A 17,837-nucleotide genomic window follows, 5' to 3' on the forward strand; every position below is an offset into this window, starting at 1 on the left:
ATGAGCCTTACTTCATGGAGGGCAAATTGTTGGAGAAGATCCTGAATAACAGGATTTACAAGTATTTAAAGAGGCATCATCTTGATTAGGGATAGTCAACGTAGTTTAGTCAGGGGGAAGGTTGTGTCTCGTGAGACTGATTAAATTCTTTCAGGATGCACACCAATGAAGATGGAAGGGGTGATGTAGTGTATATGGATTTCACTAAGGCATTTGATAAGGTTCCCCATGCAAGGCTCATTCAGAAAGAAAGGTGGCATGAAATCCAAGGAGGGCTTGCTTTGTGGATACTGAATTGGCATACCCAGAGAAGACAGAGGGTTCTTATATTCTGCAGGGAGTTCAGTGACCAGTGGTATTCCCCAGGCATCTGTTCTGGGATCCCTCCTCTGTGATTTGCATAAATAACTTGCATGAGGAAGTGGAACAGTGGATTGGTAAATTTGCAGATAACATGAAGTTGATGGTGTTGTGAATAGTCTGGAGGGTTGCCAGAGCTTACTGAGCGAATATTGATAGGATGCAGAACTGAGGTAAGAAGTAGCAGGTGGAGGCTAAACTAGAAAAATGTAAAGTGGCTTATTTCAGTAAGTTAAATGTGAAGGAAGAATACAATGTTAACTGGAGGACTCTGAGCAGTAACAACAACCTTACTCAATGTCACCAAAACTAAGGAGCTGATTGTTGACTTCAGGAAGGGAAAACCAGAGGTATACAATCCAGTGATCATTGGGGGATCAGAGGTAGAGAGGGTGAGCAAATTCAAGTTCTTGGGAGTTACTATCTCAAAGGATCTTTCCTGGACCCAACTCACCAATGGCCCTGTAGAAAGCACATCAGCAACTCTACTTCCTCAGGAGTTTGTGGAAGTTTGGTATGACACCAGAAACCCTGGCAATTTTCTAGAGTTGTGGTGGAAAATGTGCTGACTGGCTGCATCACAGTCTGATGTGGGAACACCAATACCCCTGAGCATAAAGTCTGGCAAAAGATAGTGGACACAGCCCAGGACATTACAGGCAAAACTCTCCCCACTATTGAGTACATCTACAGAGAACACTGCTGTCGGAGAGCTGCAGCCATCATCAAATACCCACACCACCCAGCACACACTCTGTTCTCGCTGTTGCCATCTAGAAAGAGGAACAGGAGCCACAAGACTCACACCACCAGATTCATGAACAGCTGCTACCCCTCCACCATCAGACTCCTCAACAACAAACTCAATCAGAGGCACATTTAAGGACTCTTTCTTGTGCACTTAATTGATTTGCTTTTTGTTCTCTCTGTTTACAGTTCTTTGTTTACATGTATATGCTGTATACAGTTTTTTTGCACTACTAATTAGTGGTAATTCTGCCACACCCAGGAAAAATGAATCTCAGGGTTGAATGTGATGTCACGTGTGTTCTCTTACAATAAATCTGAAATCTATAGAGCAGGGGTGTCAAACTCAAATTTACAGAGGGCCAAAATTAAAAACTTGGATTAAGTCATGGGCCAAACTAAATATTTATTGAAAATTTTCAACAACATCTGCATGTTTTCTCTTCTTTCAACATATGTAATGTTAAACTTTTTCTTATTAAAATAAATGTTTAATAATAGTTTTGGTTAAACTCTTTCCAGAAGAAGCATTAACAAATGAGAAATATAATATTCAATAAATAATATTTCCTCTATAGCCTTTAAGGTCCTTTTAAATGTATTTTTTTTCACAAGCCAACAAGTCAAAAAAGTAACAACTTGCTTCAATGACAAACAGGTTTGTCTTTTAAAATGATGAACATATAGTCTGCCTCCCACCTGTCTTGAAAGGTCCTGTTTTCTGTCTTTCGTTTGGCCATTTTTCATAAGGGGTTTATTACATGTGAGTTGGGCGACAGGTCGCAGATGCGAATGAAAGTAAAGAGAGGAGGTGGGGGCGATTAGCGGGCTGACGGGCCTGCACCAACGCATTTGCAAAGCATTCTGGGATTTGTAGTATTAGCTGTGCATGCGCTATACTGGCGCGGCGGCCAGCGGGCCAGCTCTAATACATATTTGATATGATCTTGCGGGCCAAATATAATTATATCATGGGCCAAATTTGGCCCGTGGGCCTGAGTTTGACATGTGTGCTATAGAGGAACTGAGAGATCTTAGGGTCTGTGTCCAGAGCACACTCAAAGTTGCTGCACAGGTTGATAGTGTTGTGAAGCAATTGCGATCATTAACCATGGGATCAAATTCAAGTCCTGTGAGGTAACATTGCAGCTATACAAGACCTTAATTAGATCCCATCTGGAATATTGTGTTCAGTTCTGGTCACCTATGAAGAGGGTGCAGAAGAGATTCCCTGAATGGAGGGAATGCCTTTTGAGTATAGGTTGAGTGATACTTGCTCTTTTCTCCTTAAGGTGACCTAACAGAGGTGTAGAAGCTGATGAGAGGCATTGGTCATATGGATGGCCAGAGACTGCTTATTTCCCCCAGGGCTGAAATGGCTAATATGAGGGGACATAGTTTTAAGGTGCTTGGGAGCAAGGACGGGGGGCATGTAAGAGATAGGGTTTATCACACAGAGATTGCTGTGTGTATGGAATGCGCTGCTGGCAACAGTGGTGGAGGCAAGTACAATTAGACAGGAACATGGGGCTGAGAAAATGGAGGGTTATGCAGTAGGGAAATTCTACACAGTTGTCAAAATAGGTTATTAGGTCAGTACAATATTGTGGGTTGAAGGGCTTGTATCATTCACAGAGAGTGGGAGGCGGCGGCCCCAATCCAGGCACAGGGTGAACTGCGGCGGCCTCGGCCCCGGTCCGGGCAGTATGGACCGACCTAGGAGGGGAGGCAGGCCCCTCCAGCCCGGGTAAGAAACCTGCATAGGAGAAGGCCACTCCGATATAAAACCTACGACCCAAGGACCTCGCTGCCACGTCCCAGCTTGCTTGGCCACGGCACACGAACCATGGGTGTAAAGGGTGGGGCCAGTACTGCGCGCACTGCACTCCACCTAAAAGCTCCTTTGCGCAGGCCCGAGGACAGGTCCACGTCCTCCCCCTCCACGTCCTCCCCCTCAAAAGATCATTCACAGAGTAACAACTACTCAGACTTCCACCTCCAAGACAGGAAAAGGCCTGAGAAAGCAAAGCAAGGTTTCTTTTTAGTTGAGGTGTGTGGAAATGAATTGACAGATGTGTTGACTGTAATCCTTGCAACAAAGCAAATATTCTTTGTTTTAATCAGAACGTGTCTAACCACCAAGCCCTTCAATGTTGCCCAACCCATTATATTGTTTATTTTGTCTTAATTTCAAACCTTTTTCAGAACATAGAACATTACAGCACAGTACAGGCCCTTCAACCTACTCAACAATCTAAACCTTCCTTACCTCACATCCATAACCTTCTATTTTTCTTTTCAATGTCCTTATTATACCAGTCTCTACTACCATCCCTGGCAATGCAATCCAGGCACCCACTACTCTGCTTAAAAATCATCCTTGACGTCTCCCCTAAACTTACCTTCCTTCACCTTATACAGATATCCTATGGTATTTTCTACTGTCACCCTGTGAAAAAGGTGCTGGGTGTCCTCTCATAATCTTATAGACCTATTCGGTAACCAAATTGGATATGAAAAAGAGAGAAAACGTTTCCTAACCATAAAAAGAACTCCTATACCCAACACAAAAAAAGGGTCATGAACTTGAACTGTTTCCATTGAGGTAGAGTATATTCTATCTAAAACATCAAAATCATCCTTACCATTTAACTGTGAATTCGATTGGCAAGTAAAATGAAATAATTGAGCCCAGGTTTGCTGCCTATGTTGGAGGAGTTATCCTATTTACAAGCGCAAAATTGGTTTCCTCAAACACTGAAAGGATCAAAGTATATGAGCTTCCCTGGGATGGTTAAATAATTCATCCAATGCATTACTGATCCAGCCTCCCAACACTGGAATTGAGATCCCAAACTCTAAAATGCCTTTCCAACCAATTACCAACTTTCCTACAGTCACACACTATATTCTTTTAGCTCTTGTGTTTTTTTTTCTGGTCTTCCAAAGTATTCTAGCTGATGGCATTCTCTTAGCTGCAGTTAGTCACTGTTTGGAACCAGGAACTCAATGTGTTTAGCAAGCTGCCAGTGATTATGACCGAAATAAATGGCTCAATTAAAATAATTGATTGAAGATTAAATATTCGTCAGGACTACCTCACTCTTCTTCAAAGTAATGCCATGGACCTTTATGCACCATCAGAAATGACCACCAGAAATGTTGGACTCCGATCTCGAGAGTGAGACTTGAACCTGGAGCAACACTGGCACTGCCAATGGCTTTGGCATTTCATCAGATCTATGTGGATAAGAACTTGGTGTCTGTTCCATGATTAAAGTGGTGGAGATACATAGCATGTTAGGCACATTGCAGGTCATCTTTGGAAATAACCTGACTTATGAGATGATATAAGACAAGAAGAAAATAGCATGAACAAGATCAGGAGGCAAAGCAAAACTTTGATGTGAAGATGCACCAGATCTCCATCTGGCTCTCCAATTAATTAAGCATTCAAAATTCAGAGATAGGGAAGCCTTCAATTCCCTGGCTTTTGGACTCAGCACCATCACAGGAAACTGAAGTGCAGTGACTGTGATTAAAGGCAAGAATGGATTCAATCAGCAGTTACCTCATTCCTTCTCCTAAAAGCTTAGAAAGGTAATTTAATTACATGCATAACCTCTCACCTTTCCATTGTGCCAAAATCACGCAAGATTGTTTCTTCACCTAAAATAGAAATATAAAACACAAATTCCCAATGTTTCTAACATGCAAAAAACAGAAAATAGTGATCAGATCATTATTATCAACATTGTTGGACAGAATTTCCTTGATCATCCTAATTTTTTTTAAATGAAAAAAGCAGAGACATCCTCAGTTAAATTTAAGTGACAGTCTAGTATTCCCTCAACACTGCAAAAGGGCCAAAGCATACATTTTTGTACTCAATGATAATGACAAATAATCCATTTTTAGAGGGAACATACACCATCTATAACAAAATGTTTACTTTGAGATACACAATTAGATCTAACACATGCCAACATAAACTAGGAAATTGCAACTGTCATATTTGTCAAGGTTTAAACATTTCACAGACAATTTGAATCACTATTTTAATAATACTGCATTACATATGCTGTATATTTCCTATCTGGACAGAAAATGTTGGATTTGTTCATCAAGACAGGCATCACTCTCAAATGTTTTGATCTGGTGACCTCTCACAAGTTCTAATGCTCTTTCATCATTACCTGAAGTGCAAACTCCATTCCCCTGTCTTCAGATCTGTATCTGCTGAGCAGTAACTCTAGCATTTTGTATGCTTCACAATATCATGAGTTTATAGAATGTCCCTCATTATACAAACCTGTGTGCTTTACATAAAGCAGGACAGACTCACAAGTCCATCTGATTAACCATTCCCAGAGGATGATTTTTGGGGATAAGGGGAAGAGAAACTGCAAAAGAAAAACTGCCCACTACAATCCTTATAGCTTTAGAGAAGAGAAGAATGCAGAGGAAAGTTGAAAAGAATTTAGAATTGATTACTTTACACAGGCAATGTATGTACAAAGTATACAATACAAAGAGCATGATTCACAACAGACAACCTCAGAATTTTGGACAAAAGAGATGCAATACGACATGCTATTATGGACCATAATTCACAGCCAGTAGCAAGTAACCTCCTTCTATCAGTGAAGAGCCTACTGTATCCCTCACATCAAGGTCATGTATAGTTTCAATGAAGGACCTTCCATGGCATTATGAGATCAGTCAGAAGAGCTGGTGTTCAGACAAGCCCCTCCCACAATAAGTATAAAAGGAAAACTGTGAGCCAGCCAACCCACAGTCATTTGCCAAGCCTATTGTCAAAGACCATCCCATTGGAAGCACCATCCTACTGTCAATGCTCCTAGATGTATCAGACTTCCAAAAGTTCCTTAAACTAATTTCTATAAGAGCCATAAATCTTTTTTTTAAAACTGAAACAGTTCAAAAAGATATGCATATTGACACTGCCAAATTTTAAAGTCGTCCTGAGCAACCAATCAGCACAATTGAAATTAGTGTAGAGCTGCACCAAGTCTCGGCTGCCAGGTTCCCATCTTCAGAAACTCAGTGACTCGTCCATCATCAGAACACAATAAACAGCTGACCTTAACTTCTGCCTTGCATGTGCTTGTACTGATGTTTTAAAATTTAAATTTTATTTTATTTTTAAATGTATTCAAACAGCATGATAATAGGTCTTTCTGGTCCATCAGACAGTGCCCCCAAATACACTAATTAACTGAGAAACTCCGACAACCCTGTAGGTTTTGAAGGATGGGAGAAAACTGGAGTACATGGAGAAAACTCACGCAGACACATAGAGATTGTACAAAGTCCTTATAGACAGCGCCGGATTCGACAGCAGGACACTAGCATTGTAGAACACAAGATAAAGGAAAAGAAGTAGGCTATTCAGCCCATTGAGTCTTCTCGATAAATCCACCCTGAGCTAAACTGTTCTCACATCTTGTTCCAAGATCTGGCCTTTTCCCCATATCCCTTGATACCCTGACTAATTAGGTATCTATCAATCTCCCCCTTAAACTCTCCTAATGAACAGGCCTCCACGGCTGTATGCGGCAACGAATTCCACAAATCCATGACCCCCTGGCAAAAGAAATTTCTCCTCACCTCGGTTTTAAATGAGTACCTTCTAATTCTAAGACTGTGCCCTCTTGTCCTGGATTTCTACGCACCAAGGGAAACATCTTATTCATATCTACTCTGTCCAATCCTTTTAGCATTCAAAATGTTTCTATGAGATCCCCACTTATTTTTCTATACTCCAATAAATACAGACCAAGAGCCACCAACATTTCCTCTTATTTTATCCCTTGTATTCCAGGAATTATCCTGGTAAATCTTCTTTGTACTCTCTCCAACATTATCACATCCCTTCTAAGGGGCCCAAAATTGCACACAATACTCCAAATGAGGTCTCACCAGTGTCTCATAGAGCCTCATCAACACCTCCTTACACTATTCCTCTTGAAATGAATGCCAACATAACTTTCTTTATTGCTGATCCAACCTGGTGGTTAATGTGATAGTACAGATCTATCACCAATGTACATAGTGTATATAGTTACTGTATCTAGACTGTGCTTACAGTGATTGGCTGAGAGCTAAGCCACGCCTATTGTCTGGGCCTTAAAGGGTTGTGTCCCTAGCCAGGTCGGATCATTCCGGACTGGTCGGCCACCTGTGAGGAGCTCCTGTCTTTTGCTAATAAAAGCCTTGGTTTGGATCAACAAGTCTTTGATTCTTTCAACGAGCTCTACAGTTAACCTTTAGGTTTTCCTGCACGAGGACCCCCAAGTTCCTTTGCACTTCTGAATTTTAAATTTTCTTCCCATCCAAATAATAATCTGCCTGTTTACTTCCTCTTCTAAAATGTACAACCATGTTATGAGCCCAAAGGACCTCAAAACCCAGCAGCAATAGACATTCACCAAGACAAGTGTTTGTCTTGTTTTTAATTATCTTTAAACATGAAAACAGAATTAAATTTTAACTTAACTCTATACTTAACTAACCCAAATTAACCCCCCTCTAATTCTAAGCACACAGGTATGTAATGTGTGTGTAAATTTAAGAAAAATTCTTTGGTTCACAGTTCAATCTCACTTCTCCTTCTTCCAAGTTCTCTGGATGCAGGCAATTCTTATACTGTGCACAGAATTTAACATGTATAAAATTCACCAGGCTTTGGTACTTGAAAGGTAAATGTTTACTACTCAGGAAGGTTCTTGTAGGGCTTGCAAAGAGACATTTGTTGTTCCAGGATTTCCACAAATGAGGTACCACCATTAGTCACCTCAATGTCTCGCTGATGAAACTTGCCCCACCTCTTTCTTCAGGTTACCACAGAGTTCCTGCACATTATTTTGGACTTTTTTCTAATTTCCTCTTTCTCGACCCTAACACCCTGGTTCCCTTCTACCTTAAATCTTTACACTCTCATTCTGATTCCCACCTCCCTGCCAAACTAGTTTAAAGCCTCCCCAACCACTCTAGCATTGTACGAACCATGACGCTAATCTGAAATTGCTGATAGTAGTACAGAACACAGTTCACCAGTTCCAGAAGTAGTTTTATTCCTCAACCTCCTGGTCTGACCTTGAATATTCCAACATTCCTTTATCAATATATGTATAGAAGCATTGGTTATTTTTGCATGAGGAATTCAGTGATGAATTCATCACTGACTGGTCAGATAGGTGTACATCCCTCTATCACCCATCATGCAGCAATCCCTTTGCAGTTCCTTGTGAAATCTCATTCAGGAAACAAACCTGGCATTTTGGCAATGTTGTCAGGCTACCATGCCAACTTTATCCAGCCCAGAGCATTTATGGCTCGAGCCCACACACCAATGTGCTTTGCTTCACTCTAACTATTCCCTACACTGCCACTGAGTTCCATTGACAAGACAGCACTCACACACTGTAGCCTCAGCTTGGATTATATATTCCCCTAGCATTTAAACCACAACCATCTGATTCAGAAATTGGAGAGAATTACAAACTAAATTAATCTGACACCTCTTTCCTCTTAGTATAGCTCAATCTGTTTTGACCCAACAAAGTAATCCAACCCCAATACCAGAAGAGCAGCTCTGTGGACAATATTAATTAGTTAGGACCCTGTTAAAAAAGAAAGTCAAATCATAACTTAGGTTCCGGGAAGATGGCCCACCATTACAGCAAATAGAAATAGGCATTTGGTACAAATTTTCAAGAATGGCAGATTACTGCAGGGGCTCTTTCAAACACAGGAGTAATCTAATAGAGGTCTTTAAAACTTTTTTGGTTTGATAGGATAGACTTGAAGAGGATGTTTTCCTTTGTGGGAAGGTCAAAACGAAGTTAAAATATTAAATAGTTATGATAAATCCAAAGGGGGAATACAGCAATACATTTATACACAGTTAGAATGCAGAACTGGCCACCACCTAAAGGGGACGATCAGGAAGAAAAGAGAATTACACTTCAACAACCCCTTCACAACCAATGAAATATAGTCATTGTTGTGGGGAAATATGGCAGACTATTTGTGTCAGAGCAAGCTCCCCAAAGCAAAGGTGTGGCAAACTCATTCTAATTTTGCAAAGTTGGTAAGGGATAAATACTGTCCACATTGTTGCTCTTTCTTCAAAACAGTGCACACAAAATCCTGAACGTCCTCTGAAGAGGGTAGATAATACAGCTCTCAGCAAAAACCTGGTACATGGGTGATTAAAACAAACAAAAGAAAAATCAGTGAAACAAAATAAGTCCACTGAATTAGACTCTGGAAGTCACTGTCAGCCAGGGATTGTGAGTTCAAGTCCCATTCCAAAGACTACTGTTACGAACTAATAAAATCTTATTAGTACTAACAAAGGAACAGCAATGATAAATCTAAAATAATAATTTTTATTATACTATTAATAACATAACACTTAATGCTATCTTAAACCCCACTATGCGCAAACACAAAATGTGTGTGTGTGTGTGTGTGTGTGTGTGTGTGTGTGTGTGTGTGTGTGTGATTAAATTCCAAATTATTACATTTAAGCTTAATTCTGAAAAAGTCCATTTTAAAGTCCATTTTTAGACATCTTGTTGAATTTGAGGATCTTTTTTAAAATCACAGTTCAGAAGTAATAATGAAGCATTTTTAAACATTATATCTTCAGATCTTTTTAAACTCACAAATCTCTTGAAGAACTGTCTTTCAGAGATACTTCACAAGTTTCCCTTATCTTGTTAGGATTATGGAACTGTAATCTTCCCGATTATTTCTTTTTCAAACAGGAGTGACCATCTTCTAGACTCAAATGAGGCTGCTTCTCTTTTCTTAAAAGAACAGTTGGAAGTGGCTTACTTATTTAAAAGCCACTCATGTTGTGTATGATACAATACAGAACAGCATCTCCCTCTCTTTATGGAGATTACTGTTTCAATCCTGTCTTTTCACATGAAGTATGGTTTCTTCCAAATGGTTTCAAAATGTCTCTCTGCCTTCATTTTATGGTTTTCTGACATCATGTAATGTGACATCACCACTGTTTTAGTGTCATTTATGCAAAACCTCATCCCTTTCTTCAAAACCACTCCATATCCATAACAACCTCTGACCTCATCTCTGTTCCAAAAGGCTTAAGTGGTTTATGATGCCGGAAAATCTATACACATCACTCCAATGATACTTGAGTTTTGAAACAGCTGACAGCATATTGCTGGGTGTAAACACAAATGCTTTTAAGTATTTCTTGACTTTCAATTAAGAACACTTCAGCTTTATGACTTTGTTTTTCCAGATGCATCGACTCAGAAAATGAATTCTCTTTCTTTCTCTGAGTGCAACTGTGTGCATCTCTCTGTAAATGTGCGTGACCCTGTACCAGCCCACAACTTATTTACTAAGAATACATATGCAATATTTTAACTCTATAACTTACTTTACTAAGAAAGATATATTTTATAACTAAAAATTTTAACATTAAAGATTAACTCAAATCCATTACATTTACAAACAAACCTCCAGGCGGGCTCAAGTGCACGATTAAAGGAGTGCTGCACTGTCATACATTAATGTGGCTTCTCTGTCTGCAGATGTTGCTCAATCTGTTGTATATTCCAGCATTTTATGTTTATATGAATTACCAATTTTATCAAATGGTATCCTTTATTTTTCCACAAATTCCTATCATCAGAAGGGTTTTCTCTAGGGTGAACATGAATAATCCTTAAATGATATGTCAATGAGAGGGAGTATCTTCTTGCTAACTGTAATTTAGGAGGTCATTCTCTCACCCCTGAGCCATAAGAATGTGGGATCTTAAGAATTATGCGTAATAATACTGTTCTGAAGGAGTGCTGCACTTTTATACATGTTTGGGTAAGAGGTACACTCTCAATGATATAAACGATTCCACCATCTCAATGGCAGGGAGGGTTTCCAAGGTGACCTGAAAAATACCTATTTCTCACTGAGTAGTGCTAAAGATCCTGATTATTTGACCTTTTTCACCTTTGAGTTTGGGCATAAATTAGATGCTGCATTTCCAACAATGCAACCATAACTACCCTAGAAGTTCCTCATCAGCAATGATTAATTTTGGGTAATTTGAAATTATTTGAAAATGTGAAGGTTCTATTCAAATAGAAACCAGTTCTTCTTTATCTGGAACATGAGCTTGAGAATATCTGTGTCTACTGCTTTCCAGCTCCAGGGGCATGGTTCTATTGTGATCTCAGGTGCTGTCTCTGTGTGGAGTTTGCACATCCTTCCTATGAATACATGGATTTTTTCTGCGTGCTCCAGTTTTCTGTCATGTTCCAAAGCTGTGTGAGTTTTTATGTTAATTGGCCATTGTAAATTCCCATGGGGTGGCAGAATCTGGGAGCAGCGGAGGTGGGGTTAGTTGATGAGAATATGGGGGAAAATAAAATAGGATTCGTATATATTAAGTGCTTGATGTTTGGCTGAATTTTATCACCATATTATAAACATTTCATTGCTTTGTACACAAATATGGCAATTGATTTGTGCACTCCAAGATCCAGAAAACATTAAATAACTTTGTTGATCTATTTTTGGTAATATTGGTTGAGGGTGATAGGTTGACCAGGTCAGTTCCCAGCTGCTCTTCATTTGGAACAAGTAGAAATATTTAAGCCATTGGAAAAGGGACTGAAAAAAGACACGCTGACAAGGCAGGATTCACAAACTGTAGCCTCGGCTTGGATTATACTGTATATCCCTCTAGCATTTAAAGCACAACCGTCTGATTCAGAAATGGGAGAGAATTACCAACTAAAGTAATCTGACAATTCTTTCCTCTTGGTGTAGCTCAATCTGCTTTGACCCAACAAAGTAATCCAATCCCAATACCAGAAGAGCACCTCTGTGGATATCGTCCATTAGTCAGCGCCCTGTTAAAAAAAATCTGCACATGCTGGGGTTAAGCATGCCGGAGAAACTCAGCAGGTCACTCAACATTCACAGGAAGCAAAGAGTAACCAACGTTTCGGGCCTGGACCCATCTGACCTCAAAAATATAAACTCTTTCAACATATTTTGTAAGCTAAAGAAGAACACAAGTAATCATGATCCAAGTGCAGGCTCTTCAAGCCTCCCTGCCCCACTGTATAATATGATCATGGCTGATCTACGCTGGCCTCAAATCCCAATTCTGCACAACCCCACAACATTACATATTTAAGAATTTCAAGAAGTATTAGATAGAAGTGTTTTGGTGCATTTTTCTCCAAAGATCAACTTACATAATTCCATTCACTGACAGTTTTCAACAGAAAGAAATGGTTCTTTCCAGTCTCTAAAGCAGCATTATAAAAGCCTCTGTAGTACAGCCGGTCTCCGACAGAAAACTGGATCCCATCCTTAACATCCATTGCAATGAATTCTGCTGTGATGTATGCTTCCGTGTCTTTTTGGTGGCCAAAGAAATCTCGTATGTTTTGGGAATTGCAATTGAACGAGTGTTGCAAATTCAATGGCAAAACTATGACCTGATAAAGGCTAAAGAGGGACAAAAAAAGAATCAAAATTGGATCATTAATCAAACCATGGTCAGCCGAACAAATACTTGCCATCTCCTTGTAAACATTAGTAGTTACTTTGCCAATCTCCAAATTCTGGTGTCACTGATTTATTTTGCTTCAATGGCCAATCGCCCACAGTTCCCTTAGTTGCCCATGCCAAGAACTGTGGCAGTTCTTCACTAAACTTGCACTCTCATTCTAAGACACTCTCTAAGACTTACTTCCCTGATCAAACTTCAGGACCATTATCTAATCATCTCCTGTGATAGTACAGATCTATCACCAATGTATATAGTGTATATAGTTACTGTATCTAGACTGTGCTTACAGCGATTGGCTGAGAGCTAAGCCACGCCTACTGTCTGGGCCTTAAAGGGTTGTGTCCCTAGCCAGGTCGGATCATTCCGGACTGGTCGGCCACCTGTGAAGAGCTTCTGTCTTTTGCTAATAAAAGCCTTGGTTTGGATCAACAAGTCTTTGACTTTTTTGACAAGCTCTACACTCCTAATATGACTTAGGATGTTTTTGGGGTGTTTTGGACTTACACATTTTGTGTTTGATAATGGATTGGAATGCTTAATTGCATTAAAGGCACCGAGTAAATATAATATTTCATCAAGAAATTTAAAGACAAAAGACTCAAGCTGATCAAGGAATACAAATATACCAATTAGGAACAGCAGCCAATCACTGGCCATTCACCACTTCATAAGATTGAAATGTATGTAACCCCAACTCTGTATGTCTAACTATCTGTCGTAACCTTTAATCTCTTCTCCTTTATGATGATACATTACTGGATGCAAATTAAGATCATCAATTGCTTGCTGCACCCATTATTAGTTCAAGATATTTTGAAATTGCAATTATTGTATTAAAATGAACAAGGGGTTCTTGTTCAGGCAATGACACATTGTAGGCCTCCTCTGTTCAGATTTGTATTTATAGCACACTGTACAAATTGAAGAGATTGCAGGTTTATAGCTGATAAAATATTGTTTTAATGCAGTAAAATGTTGCAGTGTACTACAGCAAACACTATGACAACACTGGATTTAAGCATTGAAAGAGAACTTGGTATTATCCAGGAACCAAAGAACTCCTCTGTTTTTTTGAAACAAGGTCCCTCATTCACCTGAGATAAGCACAGTGCATTTGGTTTAATTCTTTTTCTGTAAGACAGTACTCCAACAGTATTATTATCTCTATTGATCTCATTTGTATATATAGTGTAAGGAGTGAGGTTTGATCCCACAACCATGAATTTACCTCAAATCTTTCAGCACTTCCAAGTGAATTCCAGCCAAGGTGTTAACTGAAACCTTTATGACAGCAATTGTGGAGTTTTCTCTGATGCATTTTGTCATAAGTCTGAGGCACATACCTAATCGGTCCATTTCTGCTTTCTACTTTTGGAAGGAAGAGTAATGGACGTATCCGCTCGACAATCATAAACTGCACATCAGGAACTGGTGGGTCTGAAACAAAGGAAAATATCTTAAAGGTAGTAATTGGTGACAACATCTTAACTAGCTAAAGTGGACATCATAGGCTTTCTCCCTTGTCATTTAAGGTTAATAGCCACATCACTGTTAGGATCAGAGCTAAACTTTATGCGTGGAATCAATATACGTATAGCAATCCTGCCAAAAAGTGATCTCAGTCACATTCATTTGTGTAGACTGTAAATTTGATTGCAGGGGAATAACACAATTATCTTTATTCTAGATGACTAGAGCACTGAGAGTAAACAAAGCCAAATAATTGACTGTCTATTAAAATAACCACAGTACCATTATTTAGTGAAAATAGCAGCAGAAAAAACTGCTACTGATATTTTGATACAAACTGACAGAAATGAACAAAACCACCACAGTTTCTTTAGCAACAAACAATCTGCTGGAAGAACTCAACAGGTTGAGCAGCATCAGTGAGAGAAAAAGGCCAGAATCCTTTATCAAGACTGAAAGTGCAGAGAGCACATAGCCAGGAGTATGTGGACAGGTTCACCAATTCCCAGGAATTGGTGAACCTGGGAAGGTGAAGACTGACAAACAGAGACAGTTGATTGGCATATGCTAGACAAAAGGAGAGAAAAGCAAATGGAAAAGAAAGGGGTAGGTGAATATTGAGTAATAAATGATGGGGGGAGGGAAAAGGGATGAAAAAGGGGTGCAGGAAGAATGAAAGCACCTTGGAAATTGGAAAATTCAATATTCATACTGTGACAGATTATGTTGTGTTTGTTTTGTATATAGATGTTTTGGGGAGATAAATTGGGGAAGGTTTAAGTGTAGGTCACATACGACATGTTAAAACAGATCTTATTTAAAATACTGGAGCTCTGCTCATGCTCATGCCCGGTGCCAAGAGCCTTTGTAAAAGCTTTGGAGAGTGCCCAAGAGACTTCATTAATGGATTATTGTTTACAAAAAGGCAACAGATGAAAGAATTCATCAGAGCCACAGGTTGTCTGGAGTGGCACTTGCTGTTCTAAGAAGGTCATGTGGTTTTGCAAGCAGAGAGAGTAAAACAGGCTTTCTCTCTGAGAGAGAGAGAGAGAGAGAGAGAGAGAGAGGAAATTTAGTTCTGCAGTTTGACAGTCAGCAGCAGCAGCTGGGACTGGAACAGGACAAGCTGGCAAACTTGTGGAAAACCCCATTTAAAGATGGATTGTGACTGCTTAGTTCAGCCTGGTTAAAGCCCTTGTGGTTCATGCAAGAGGAGAGGACTGGCTGCCTAATATTTCACTTAAAATAAGAGAAACAAAAAGGAACTCTGTAGTGACCTGAAAGAAAGAGGTTATCATCTGGTGAACCCTGATGGGGCACGTTTCTTCGGCAAGACACTGAAGTGGCTGGTTACAAAGAATCAGTTGTGGGTGTCCTGGAACAACAAATCTCTCTCTGAAAACCTAAAAGAACTTTCCTGAGTGGTAACCATTTACCTTTCAAGCACCAATTCCTGGTGAACTTCATAAATATTAAATTCTGTGCGCAGTTTAAGAATTTCCTGCAACCAGTAAACTTGGAGGAATGAAAGGTGAGATTGGTCTGTGAATCAAAGAACTTTTCTAAACTTACATACACATTACATGCACATGCGCTTAGAATTAGAAGGGGGTTAGGTTAGGTTAATTAAGTTAATAGTAATAAATTAAAGTTTGATCCTATTTTCATGTTAAAGATAATTAAAAGCAACTTTTGTTTAAGTAATCATTGATCTTGGTGAATATCTATTGCTGCTGGGTTTTGGGGTCCTCTGGGCTCATAACAATACCATTGGGCTATAGAATACCCAAGCAAAATATGAGGTATTGTTCCTCTAGTTTCTGATGGGTCACACTCTGGTAGTGGAGCCAGCCAAGGATGGACAGATTGGAGTGTGAATGGAAAGGGAGTTAAAATAATGTCCAACCTGAAATTCAGGATGGCCATTGTGGATAGAGTGCAGATGCTCTGCAAAACAGTCCCCAAGTCTGTACTTGGTTTAACTCATGTAGAGGAGACTGTTCTGTGCATTGTTTTCTGTCTTTTTAAATTTAAATGTAGACATACAAGCCCATGTTGCCCAAATTCACCCAATTTACCTACAACCCCCATACATTTTTGAAGGGTAGGAGTAAACTGGAGCACTTGGAAGAAGCCCACACAGACATGGGGAGAACATAGAAACTCCTTAGACACGGTGCCGTTTTTGAAATCGGATCGTTGTCGCTATAATAGCATTGTGGCAACTATCTTCTATTGTTCTATCCTTTATGTCTAATCTTGCCACCAAACGATTTCCAAATCTGCCATTAAAACAATCAAGAGATGTCTTGAGTTCAGACCCTGGATTTTCAGCAAACTTCCAAAACACAGAATCAACACCAAACAAATCAACCCCTAAACCTGAGGTATAAACATATTTTCGTCGTCTCATAAAATAAAAAAAAATTAACCATTCAACATAAAAAATGAATTCTAATCCTATGATTATGTAAAAACAACCCAGGAACATTAACCAGTGCCAAAAAAGACAGAACAATATAGTCAATAACTGGGTGGGCACGCACAGTTTTGTCCAACTATGCCATTCCCAACCATTGAAGCATATTGCTTACCAGTGACTGCCATTGATATATGTATATATGCAGAATATTGCGATGCAGGATGTGTGATATTTACAGTATAGTTAGTGCCTGGTTGCAACTTCAAACATATTGCAGGGGAGTCATCTGCTGTTCTATAAGTCAATGATTCTTTGTAAAAGAACTTGCTTTGATAGGCTCTCTGCCCTTGTATCTGAAACTAGGAGAAAACAGAAAATTGTAATGAAACTGTAATTGAATAAAAATATATTGTATAAATAAGGATTGTGCTGATTAATATAACCGCAGCCGCAATGGATTGGGGCCTTCATTGTATGCAAATGGAATTTTATAGTGAACAAGGTAAATTTATTCTGCAAACAATTTTAAGGATAGGATTTAAACTGCAACAGATGTCCTTTGGTATCACTCTGCAATTGTCTATTTAATGACAGCAAACAGTTTACTAAACTAATTTGATCTGCAAAGATCCCCCATTAGGTTCAGCAAATATATCCTGTAACTACGTCATCTTCAACAAATAGCAGCAGGGTTATTTCTTCTGAAAAATGGAGGAAGATTACATAATGCTAATTCCATACTTAAAATCAATCCCAGACACTTCCAACAGCAGGAAGGTCTAACATGGGTAAATCTACACAGTGAGCAGTAAGGATCTGGGGAGTATTGTAGAGCAGATGGATCTAGGAGTAGAGGTATATTGTACCTTGAAAGTATCATCACAAGTAGTTAGGGTGGTCAAAAAGGCTTTCAGCATATTGGCTTTCATCAGTTAGAGTACTGGGTATAGAAGTTAGGAGGTCATGTTGCAGTTGTATAAGACATTGTTGAGGCCCCATTTGGACTGCTGTGTTCCATTTTAGTCAATGTGCCATAGGAAAGATGTCAAGCTGAAGAGGCTGCAGAGAAGATGATGTTGCCAGGTCTCAGGGGCCTGAGCTAAAAGGATAGGCTGAGCAGGCTAGGGCTTTATTCCTTGGAGTGCAGGAGGATAAGGGTTTAAGTATTCTTATTTTGCACATTATCTACTACTGAATATTTTTTCCTGAATTTACACCATTAGTTTACATTCCTCTCTTTTGTAT

At 39.4% G+C, this 17,837-nt stretch overlaps 1 protein-coding gene across 1 annotated transcript in view; it reads right to left on the reverse strand.

Moving 5' to 3' along the window:
• Positions 1-17,837, reverse strand: part of susd1 (sushi domain containing 1) — a 145,210-nt gene that overhangs the window by 10,578 nt on the left and 116,795 nt on the right. Inside the window, exons 20-23 of the mRNA XM_069920113.1 lie at positions 16,765-16,951; positions 14,044-14,137; positions 12,381-12,636; positions 4,737-4,776 (exon numbers count right to left, since the gene is read on the reverse strand). Coding sequence (XP_069776214.1) covers positions 4,737-4,776; positions 12,381-12,636; positions 14,044-14,137; positions 16,765-16,951 — 577 coding nt within the window. The remainder of the gene's footprint in view (positions 1-4,736; positions 4,777-12,380; positions 12,637-14,043; positions 14,138-16,764; positions 16,952-17,837) is intronic.

Source organism: Narcine bancroftii, chromosome 1 (genome assembly GCF_036971445.1).
Source record: "Narcine bancroftii isolate sNarBan1 chromosome 1, sNarBan1.hap1, whole genome shotgun sequence".
NCBI lineage: Eukaryota > Metazoa > Chordata > Chondrichthyes > Torpediniformes > Narcinidae > Narcine > Narcine bancroftii.